Raw genomic sequence first — 11788 nt, forward strand, 5'->3', positions numbered from 1 at the left:
ATACCCTTGTTGTTTGAAAACTCAGTCATACTCTTGTTGTTTGAAGTCTCAGTCATACATTTGTTGTTGTCCCGGTCAGGTAGGATGAATGACATGACAGGAAGCTACAACCTGGGCTTTGTGGTTGCGGGGGAATTGAACGTGGCAGCCTGTTTTGTTCTGACCTTCATCCCCCTGGCCAAGCGCTCAACTAGACAGACATGTAAGAGCATCATGAACGTCACCATCGACCGCTCCACACAGGAAATCATGCAGTGGGCCGATATCCTGCCTCCTTTCTCTGAGGTAGCACACTGGTACCTGTAGTTCTTCTGTATGAGGGTTAGGAATCTATCTAACAACATATTTTGTTTCATCGTACATTATTGATGGCCCAAGTTTTTCCTGACCACGTGACTCAACCAAGAAAAAGGTTATGGTCAGGAAAAACTACTAGTCCTAATGATAAAATGTACATTTACTCATAATATTTCAATATCAATTGTCAAATAGGAGGAGCCAACAGTGTCCACATACGTGAATTACTTCTCTAAGACTACGTTTCTAAGTCCAGAGATTGTTGACAGTAGACCTGAGGTGTACAGTGAAGATGATGCCGAGACAGCAGGACCTGCTGAAGTCACCCAGCTTTAGTAGCTTCAACACCACCAACGTTCTGCCTCAGCACTGCATAGGAGAGAAGAAATGTATCTTTTCACTAAGGGGAGCAAATACAATAATGTATTAATACAGAACTCAGTTATGGCTGATATTATTCGTCAATTCATCTGTTTTCATTCAAGAGAGAAATGACAAGCACAGGGCATTGTGACAGTGTTACTTACAATCATTACTTACAATCACTGTCCAGTAGTTGGCGCTTCTGTACCAAGAAAATCTCATTATTATAAGGATAATAATTGGTCAGTGATAAGGACCTCTCCATCCATACTGCAAAACACACTATAGAAAATGATACTGAAACTTTTTTCAAACACTAAATATTTTATTTGCAGCACTTAGTTTTGACTGAAATACATCATCCAACAGTTAGTTTGTTAGCTGTTATTTAATATGCTAATTAGCAGTAAGAAAGCCTTCAACCAACACTGTACTTTCAAGCATTTATCATCCAAAACCAACAGTCCGTAAAAGCTTCACTACACACTGAAGGCAGCCAGCAAAATACCAGATGAATAAGTCCACATCTACTCAGTCATCACAGTTACAACAGCCTCTCAAGGATACTGTTACCAAAAGTAGTAGTAGCATTTTGTTCACCAAATAAATTCCACTGAATCAATCCAACATATTAACAAAACTCCCAATTGGTGTATTATTGCTAAAAGCAAACAAATATGTCAAATTCCTAAGAAAGCACAAGGAGATGAAGTGCTATTGGACCCATTTCCAATATTGTAAATGTAAAAGGGATTTAGGCATATTTTAACAGAACAGATGAACACTGAGCTGAAGTTGATGCAAAATATTCTTCCGACTAATTGCTGTGTGGACGAGATGATTAAATGCATTATAAAGGGACAGGCTACACACCAAAGGAGATATACATAATCTAATACGGGCAAACGTCTTCATCATCGGAAATTATACTGAAATAGTCAAGTACTTGAGAGACAGTTCAACAGCATCTGGAATTACATACTGTGTATGACGGTCACAGTCTTTCTGGCTGGCTCATCAAATACTTGTGGGAGATGACAACATAATAGCATTTTCATTATCGGTAGGACTATGGCAAATTCCCCTGGCCTGCATACGAGAAATGACTCCTCACTTCTCTGAAGAATGTTAAAGAACAGAGTAGCTATGTGTGCCTTTAAAAAAATGTTTTATGTGTAGTTCTGTCCTTCAGCTGTTCTTGTCTATTGATGTTCTGTATTATGTCATTCTGTATTATGTTTCATGTTCTGTGTGGACCACAGTAAGAGTAGCTGCTGCTTTTGCAACAGCTAATGGGGATCCTAATAAAATACCAAAGTAACAGTGAGTGTGGTGCCCTTGTTTTCACAGCAACATTGATACATTGTTGCTAATACTAGTGTTGCGTGTGGATGTTAGAGAGATCATAAGAGTGTTTTTGATCTAGGATATTAATCACCCAAATATATTTACTATTTATTTATTTAGTGAAATATCTGAAAGGGTTTGATATGTCGTATCAAACCAGTCTATTTTGTCTTTGGCAAATGTGAGGCCTAACGCTTCGATCAAACCTACAGCGTCGTTGTGCAAAATGGTACGCAGCATCATCTGGATATGTGTGCAACAATTAATCTTCTGCTATCATTTCTGTCAAACCGCCTACGCATACAATATGACGCATACATTCGATAAATCCAACATATACATCACACCGAACGCACTGCAACTGCCTCTGTAACGCAATGCTGCAAGGCAAACGCAGTGTTCCATTGGAAATGAATGTAATTCTGGTGTACCACAATGCAATGACGCTGTCGGTGTGATCGAAGCGTAAGAATGAGCAGTAAGCAGTGAGCACCATCCCTCATATCTACAGTATGCTGACTCAATCCAGCATTCTGTAAACATCAGTGCTGTAAACACCCAGGGCCTGTTTCAATCAAACTCAGGAACCTAACCCGATCCACAGAATCAGAACCATTCTTATGCTGCAATAATTCACCTTGTTTCTAGTGTGTTGAAACTCAACTCAATTGTATGTGCGGGTAGAGTGTTGTCTTTGACACAACCTGGAAGGCTGGTTAATGGTTCTGAATTAATAGTTGGGTAGTAGTTTTGAATAAATAGGTGGGTACTGGTTTTGAACCTAACCCACTGGGCACAGACGTCAATTCAACGTCTATTTCACTTTGGTTCAATGTAATTTAATTGAAATGACATAGAAACAACGTTGATTCAACAGTGTGTGCCCAGTAGTAATGCATTAATATGTAATTGCATTGTGATCTTCAACATTATTCATTGATGATCTATAATAGTAGAATATAATTATTGTAGAAGATACATGTGGCTTATTGTGCTCCTGCTGGTCAATGGCCTTGTGAAGTAATGTCAAGGGCAGTTCTGGTATCAGGCCTTGGGGCTGTGTGAATGTTATAGCCCTCCCACTGTTCCTTCATAGAGCAAACATCACCGCCGTAGCAGGCCTTGTGTTGTTTATGGGTTCGCTTGTGTAATTTGCGTATAGGACCTGTGCATGCCAGCTGTGTCAGTCACTTGTCCCCTCATTCAGACTATTCCATCTCTGCGGTTCGATTTTTGGCTAAAAGCCACCAGCCAGCAAACAATATTCTAAACAATATCTATTCTAACTATCTGCAATTGCAAAAGTACACAATACAAAACTGAACACAGGGTAATGCAACAACAAACAAAAACTACTGTGTGTCATTATCTCATTATGTCGAGTCAGATGCATTTCTGGTTGCTCTCATTCAACATGTAAAAGTAGTCCTTGTTAAGGCTTGTCCTGTTAACTCGCCATGCAAAGAAACACATTCCATTACGAGCAGGTACACTGGACAGGGGAAAATAAAGGTGAAATATGTTCATCTTATTTTAAGGCCCACTATATTAGATTGATGGGCGTCTGTAACGTAGCATCAGTGATCCATGGTCACATCACATCCATCTGTCAGTCTTCTCAGGCAGACTGAGGATGAAAGGGAACAGTAGGCCCTTCGCTTCCAGTGGTGGCTTGAGTGGTTCATCTACAAAGTAAGAGCCGTCCTCCTCCACCACAAACTGCAGAGTCTGAGTCTTGTTCACACAATAGATGCAGTTTCCGATGACGGCACACCTGAACGGCATAGGGCTGCCCTGCCGCTGCGATGCGCAGTCATGCCACATTTTCACTATGGTGTCGTACTTGAACACAGTGACCCCCTGGTCACGGTTGACGTCAAACCTGTAGATGAAGCTTTTCAGAGCCACCATGTCGGTTGACTTTTTCCTGCTGTTGTTGTAGGGGCACTCCTGCCACTCGTCCCCCTTGGGGTCATATTTTAGGAGACGGTAGAACAGAGACCCTCCAGAGACGTAGAGCTCTCCGTTACAGGTGGTGGCTTCATGGGCCACAGCGAACGCCCCTTTGGGTAAGGGAGCCACTGTGGTCCATCTGTCAGTCCGAGGGTCGTATTTTTCTACTGTGAACAAACACTCCCCTCCTATGGCGTACAAGTTACCCTCCATAGACACTAGCTTGAGCTGCGACCGCGCCTGGTTGAGCGACCGAACCTCGCTCCAGCGGTTAGTGATGGGGTTGTAACAGAACACCTTGTCTGAGACCTTGCCCTTATCTCTATATCCCTTTATCCCACCGGCCACAAACAGGTAGTTGTACATGGTGCAGATCCCACAGCCCTTAGTGTTAATGTCCTCCGGCATCAGAGTCAGAGGTCTCCAGTCATTGGCTGCCTCGTTGAAGTAGTAAATCATGTGGTTCTCCTCGAAGGATGCCACGGACAGAGGGCTCTGTGGTCGACTGTTACACCGACTCGGAGGTCGGTTCCCGACACGGTCAAACACATCGTTGATCTCAGCGACCATCAAGGACCTCTTCCCCTCCATTCTCTTCTTCAGGACCAGATCCCTCTCCGACCCCGTCAGACGCCCGTACACCGCTGGGTCCTGCAAGATCTGGAGGAAGTTGTCACTCATGAAGCGATAGGCCGTCTCTTTCAGTTCGTTGAGTCGTTGCTTCTTGGCGATAGTTAGAATCTCATAACAGTTCTCTGCTGTGACCTGCTCTGAGATGGTATCCATAGCAGCCTGGACGGCACATGGGATCTGTAAGATCTTAGCTCCTGTGATCACCTCTACCACATTGTCCTTGTGCACATTCATCTGAGAGGTGTAGATATAGTCTATCAGGATGGTCAGGGTCTTGTAGTTCAGCCCTTTCACTTTTAGGATGTCTCTTGACTGACGAGCCTTGAAATAGTCACTCTTCCCTGCCAGAACAGACTTGTGAACACTTATTTTCTGGCCACCGACTTCAATCACTAAGTCTGGCTCCTCTTTAGGGGTTGTGTTACTGACCCTACCATGGCCACTACTGGCCCTGTGTCCTTGGTTCGACTCAAGCCCTGACTGTCCATGTAATGTGTCATATTCTGTGGGAGAGCTGTGGCTGAACAAGCACCCCAGCTCTTGTATGGTTGGCTGGTTGCCCATGGTGATACAATGAGTGTCAGGCGCAGCGGTCCCCTGCTCCTGGGAGTCAGTGACGTTTGTGATGTGACACTGACTCCTCACTATGCTCTCTCTACAGAGGGATAGAGACCCTTCCGCTTCCTCTCTGGCCTCTCCCTTGAAGCATAGAGAGAGACCCAAACTGCAGGGCACTTTGGCCCTCGCTCCATTCATATCCTCACTGATACCGTTTCTGCCACGAGTACAGTTCTGGTCTCTACCAGCATCAAGCTTGGGTATGTGAGATGTATGTGCTTGATGAGAAGAGTCCGTAATGTGAAACTGATCTGTATTTGAGATGTGTGTTCCATCACCCTGTGGACGGTCAAAGTGATGATGCCCAATCACCGTACCACCATCCAACAAGTACTCCTTTGTAACTGGTGTGCTCTGTCGACAGAGTCCCTGGTCGCCCACTACGAATCCCAGGTCTGGAACATTAGTGCTCGCCTCCTGCTTCCTTGGGAGGGAACAGACACCCCCATCCTCATCCGAGGGGGAAGAGAGGAGGTCCGAGCAGATGGGGTGGTGGAAGATGACATCTGCCTCCACCGTGTGCACCCCTCCTCTCTGTCTCTGTCTGTCATTCATCTTGTCTGATCAGAGCTAGTGGCAGTTCAGCTCCTCAGTGTTCATAATGAGGAGGATCCAACACAGTCTTCTGGAATCACTCCTACAGATCTTGGCAGGTGTTGTCTCGTGAAACTCTTTGACACTTTAGGGGAGAAGAGAAATATATATTGAAATATGAAAGTTTCAAAGAACTAAAACATGTAAATTGTTGGCAATGATACTTGAAAGCTCGGAGGGGCGCCCTTACTCCACAAGAAACAAATGGAGCCTACTTTGGCATTTCTACAGAGATTTATGGAGTAGCTTTTGTTTTCTCCAAATGCACTAAACTCTACTGTAAAAGACACTAAGAGAACACATACTTTTTAAATTATACAGATATTATTATATGGTCTAATTGCACATTTGACACTTGCTGTGCAGGAAAATATTAATTCTAGGCCTATTATAAAGATATTAGACAGTGTGAATTGAGTAGTAAGTGAATTATTGTAGATATTAACAGCTAACACACATGACCTACTGGGTGATCATACTAATCGAGTATTTGAATTAATCGCGACCCTCGCTGGAGAATCGCACATAGGGCGCATGCTCGGTGGCACCTCCATTCCACCAGCAAGACCTAGCATGAATAAGGCCGTGACCGCCGAGATTTCCCTTCAAAATAAAAGTTCCGCAATGAAGATGGTAAGAAAAAATACAAAAAGGGTTGAAATTTGTAACATTTTATGAGGACATTTTTGCACAATTTTGTATATATCACAAATAATATTATAGCACTGACATTATTGTTAACAGCATTAAAATGTATGATTACTCGATAGTTCTCATGTACAACAGTAATACAAATAACAAAACATTATTTATAATGCAACTATTAATATTAATAGTATAATAATTATTATAATAATCAACTTTAGAAAAACTAATCCCATTATTAATTAGCCCATTCCTATTGCAAAATGTTCAGTAAGTTTTTAATATTGGACAGACATATTGCACCTTACACAATTTTCTGTGAGGCGGGTCCATTCTACTCAGCACTTGTGGTTTCCAAATCGAACCTGTTTACACCCAGAGGAGCGTCGTTGCTTATTTTACGGTCGTTAGAGTGGCCAACCGGCTTAAATCCAATCATTCTTGCACAATGGACATACATATTGCATTGTACACAATTTTCTATCTTTAAAAGTGGGCTCTTTGCCTTTTTGCAATTTATAAACTGACATTTTCGGTGGACTGACAATGGATCCCTATTTAAACTATCCTCCTCATACAGAGTTGGCTACAATTTAAATTTCATCCTCCAGAAAAGGCAGATCTAATATTACAGCAAATAATATGGCTAAACTCCAACGTACTGATAGAGAAAAATTAGTTTTACAAGAAGGGTATAATATTTATGACGCACATTGTAAACAAGAATGGTAAAATTGTCACAAAGCAACTATCAACAGTGTACGGAGGTCTATGCCCAACACAAAATTATAACCAACTCATCGTGACTCTGCCACAAAATTGGAAGAGACAATTACTTAAAGAAGAAATTAAAGAATTAGTCTCTCTGCCACCCATTAAAAATCATAAATGATTAGTATAAATAAAAAAATATCTAAGTTTATTTAAACTTAAAAGGTTTGACAGCAATAATGTATAACATTAAAGTCAGTTGTGAATAGGTTGATGTCCCAATACCTTGGCATCGGGTCTATGAATTGACATTTGAAACAACAATTGACACATCAATCCGTTCGTTTCAGTTTAAGCTATTATATCAAATACTTTCTACAAAAAGAGAGCTCAATATATGGGGCATTGAACAGTCTGACTGGGGCAGACTCTGCCACGAGGAAACAGAATCAATAGAAAATATTTTCTGGTACTGGCTATTGGTGGCTCTCGCTTTTGGAGTCAGGACCAGGAATGGTTGTTATGTCATAATATCAGGGTTCAGATTGACCTGGAAACTGTATTGTTAGGGAATCTGAAAAAACACTATCAGTCAATGGTAAATATCATTATACTCTTGGGTAAAGTATTTATATTTAGGGCAATATGGTAGAAATCTTACATATAGGGAGGTTCAGGACCCTTGTTAGACATAATAGTAAAATGGAGGGATGTATTCCAAAATGGCGTTAAACTGGTCGGTTAATCTGTGGACATTAGAAGGTTGGATTTAAAATCAGAATGAATAGTGGATTGGCCTCTGTGGGTGAAAATCCAGCACTTGTAGAAAGAGAAAATTAGGAATATATGTATAATTATTTAACTACAGGTACTGTAGATGTGAGCGAAATAGATGTAAGTAGCAGTAGAAGTCAATGGAGGCTGCTGAGGGGAGGGCGGCTGGAACGGAGCGGATGGAATGGCATCAAACCATGTGTTTGATACCATTCCACTCATTCGCTCCAGCCATTACCACGAGCCCATCCTCTCCAATTAAGGTGCCCCTAACCTCCTGTAGTAAAAGGGGGGTTAAAAGGGGGGAAGAGTATAGGTTAAAAGGGGGGAAGAGTATAGGTTAAAAGGGGGGGGAGAGTATAGGTTAAAAAATGTAAAAGTATACCAAAGGGGACTCTTATTCTGAAGAATTCCAAAAATCAGTGACCCGGACGTACTTAGTTATTCTTGCCTGATTCACAACAGTTTTAGTGGCAACTGATAGATAGATAGACAGATTCATGTTGAATACGATAGGGGAGGAGGATAAGGAAATCCGTCCAAGCGCACATTACGCAGTCAAATTGTGTCATAGGTTAATAGAAATTGATTAATACATTCATTCATCACAATGAAATGTTAAGAAATATAAATTGGGAACCTTGTGCGCAATATAGCCTAATTGCAACGCATGCAATTATTGCAGGCTAATTTTACAGTTTGGCTAAATCCTCATTAAAGATGGAAATGGTAATGCATCTCGACTAATATAAAACATTGGCCAAAATAGCATGAATATTATTATAGGGTAGGCGACTTACGTGTTTAGATGCAGGCAGCGCAATTCAATGGACTGCTCTCGTCAGTCTCTCACACACAAAGCCCAGTTATGGGAGGTAGCCCCAATCTTGAAAATAGGAGAACCTTACAAATGCAATACGGCTGTCTTTTCCCTCGTATATAGAAGATATTTCGTTAATGTGGCCCCTAATTCCACGTCCATTAGAGACATATCACTTGTTAATTGAGCTCCAGGACAAATAGTCTCCGGGTAAATGGATCATTGTTATTCCTTCACAACTCATAAGAGAAAATCCACTGTAGCTACGTCTTGCCTGAAACCAAACGCAAACAGTTATTACAGAACTTAGTCTTTCAGAGTACCGATCCACAACAAATATGTCGCCAATATCCTCCTGCAACTCTACAGTGCGTCTGAGCTAAGCATAGAGCATCAAAAATCAATCCAGCATGGACCAGTGATCTCCGTCTCTGCTGCCACTACTCTGTTTTGCCTTTTCCAGTAGACTACCGACCGACGGTTATTGATCTAGAGTAGACCACACCCCCTCTCAGTATTCAACCCACATACATAGACATGGCTATCCCCATCTGCCGGGTTTGCACCCTGCATGAGCTGGAGGCAACCGAAGGTGAAAATGCGACATTCCTTCACACGCCTTGGGCGCGATTTACCATGAGGGAAACCCAGCGATCTGAGCCCCTGCGTGCATTATAAGCCTGTCATTGGTAAGACCCTACTACAGCCTCTTATACAAACGCCCCGATTTTAATTCCATGCCACTGTATAAATGCTAGTACTTCAAAAGCAAACCCAACGGGCAACGAGTCTGCTGTTCACTATACAACGGACACGTTTGTGTTTCCCCTAGTGGGGTACTGTAACTCTAAAGACCCATGTGTCCAGATTAAAATGTACTAGGCTACTGCCTTCTGCTTGGAATGCTACAACATCCCATAATAGTTCAGTCTGAAAGGAAGAACATTGCTTCAACTTCCCCTGTAAACCATGGGCTATATACATAATAAAATACTGTTTTCGAGCCCTGAATGTTGATTGGCTGACGACAGTTGTGGTATATCAGACCTTGTATACCACAGGTGTGACAACATTTATTTTTACTGCTCTAATTAAGTAGGTAACCAGTATATAAGGCACCTCAGAGGTTTGTGGTATATGTCCAATATACTATGGCTAAGGGCTGTATCCAGGCACTCCACATTGCGTCTTGCATAAGAACATCCCTTAGCCATGGTATATTGGCCATATACCACACCTTGTTGCTTAAGCATCTCTCCCCTCAGGCCAGTCTTTCAAATGATTGCAAACCTGACTTTTTAAATAGTTAAAACCAGCAAAACAACCAATTCATACCCCTAGACTTATTCCACATGTTGTTTTACAACCTGAATTCAAAATGGATTTTAAAAATCTCACCCATCTACACACAATACCCCATAATGACAAATTGAAAATGTGTTAAAAGATTTTTCAAATGTATTGAAAATGAAATATCTAATTTACATAAGTATTCACACCCCTTAGTCGGTACATGTTAGAATTTTGCAAATTATTATTTTTTAAATTCTTCGAGCTCTGTCAAGTTGGTTGTTCGTCATTGCTAGACAACCATTTTCAAATCTTGCCATATTTTCAAGCCAATTTAAGTCAAAACTATAGCTAGGCCACTTGTCTCGGTAAGCAACTCCAGTGGACAAAACTTTAGGAACACCTGCTCTTTCCATGCCTGACCAGGTGAATCCAGGTGAAAGCTATGATCCCTAATTGATGTGACTGATCAGTGTAGATGAAGGGGAGGAAAGGTTAAAGGAAGGAATTTAAGCCTTGAGACAATTGAGACAGAATGTGAACGTGTAACATTCAGAGGGTGAATGGGCAGACAAAAGATTGAATTGCCTTTGAACAGGGTATGGTAGAAGTTGCCAGGCGCACCAGTTTGAGTATGTCAAGAACTGCAACACTGCTGGGTTTTTCACGCTCAACAGTTTCCCAAGTGTATCAAGTATGGTCCACCACCCAAAGTACATCCAGCCAACTTGACACAACTGTGGGAAGCATTGGAGTCACCATGGGCCAGCATCCCCGTGGAACGCTTTCAACACCTTGTCGTCCATGCCCTGATGAATTGAGGCTGTTCTGAGGGCAAAATGGGGTGCAACTCAATATTTGGAGTCTGTTCCTAATGTTTAGTGCACTCAGTGTATATTTGGGAAAGGAAAGGGGGATACCTAGTCAGTTGTACAACTGAATGCATTCAAATTAAATTTGTCTTCCGCATTTAACCCAACCACTCAGAGGTGCAGGCGGTTGCCTTAATCGACATCCACGTCTTCGGTGCCCAGGGAACAATGGATTAACTGGTCTTATGTAGGGTGTTGTCTTGCTGAATGTCTCCCAGTTTCTGTTGGAAAGCAAACTGAAGCATGTTTTCCTCTAGGATTTTGCCTGTGCTTAGCTGTATTCTGTTTCTTTTTATCGTAAAAAAAATAACTCCTTAGTCCTTGGCAAAGACAAGTATACCCATGACATGATGCACCCACCCCCATTCTTGAAAATACAAAGAATGGTACCCAAGGATGTGTTGTGTTGGATTTGCCCCAAACATAACACTTTGTATTCAGGACAAAAAGTTAATTTCTTAACTTTAGTATTGTGGAGTAACTACAATGTTGTTGATCCATCCTCAGTTGTCTCCTATCACAGCCATTAAACTCTGTAACTGTTTTAAAGTCACCATTGGCCTCCTGGTGAAATCCCTGAGTGGTTTTTCTTTCCTCGACGGCAACTGAGTCAGGAAGGACGCCCGTATCTTTGTAGTGACTGGGTGTATTGATACATCATCCAAAGTGTAATTTATAACTTCACCATGCTCAAAGGGGTATTCAATGTCTTCTGCGAAGGCTTTCCACTAGATGTTGGAACATTGCTGCTGGAACTTGCTTCCATTCAGCCACAAAAGCATTAGTGAGGTTGGGCACTGATGTTGAGCGATTGGGCCTGGCTCTACCAATAGGTGCCCTTCTTTGTGAGGCATTGGAAAACCTCCCTGGT

At 41.9% G+C, this 11788-nt stretch overlaps 2 protein-coding genes across 2 annotated transcripts in view; both read right to left on the reverse strand.

Moving 5' to 3' along the window:
* Positions 1-970: 970 nt before the first annotated feature.
* LOC112261966 (kelch repeat and BTB domain-containing protein 11) lies at positions 971-5800 on the reverse strand. The gene has a single exon (XM_024437626.2). It carries the CDS (start codon positions 5764-5766, stop codon positions 3604-3606), a length of 2163 nt encoding a protein of 720 aa, XP_024293394.1. The 5' UTR covers positions 5767-5800; the 3' UTR covers positions 971-3603.
* arhgef10 (Rho guanine nucleotide exchange factor (GEF) 10) overlaps positions 5782-11788 on the reverse strand; it is a 108815-nt gene continuing 102808 nt past the window's right edge. The window contains exon 29 of the mRNA XM_042330099.1: positions 5782-5890. The gene's annotated coding sequence lies outside the window, so the exon portion shown is untranslated. The remainder of the gene's footprint in view (positions 5891-11788) is intronic.

The sequence above is a fragment of the Oncorhynchus tshawytscha genome, linkage group LG11 (genome assembly GCF_018296145.1).
Source record: "Oncorhynchus tshawytscha isolate Ot180627B linkage group LG11, Otsh_v2.0, whole genome shotgun sequence".
NCBI lineage: Eukaryota > Metazoa > Chordata > Actinopteri > Salmoniformes > Salmonidae > Oncorhynchus > Oncorhynchus tshawytscha.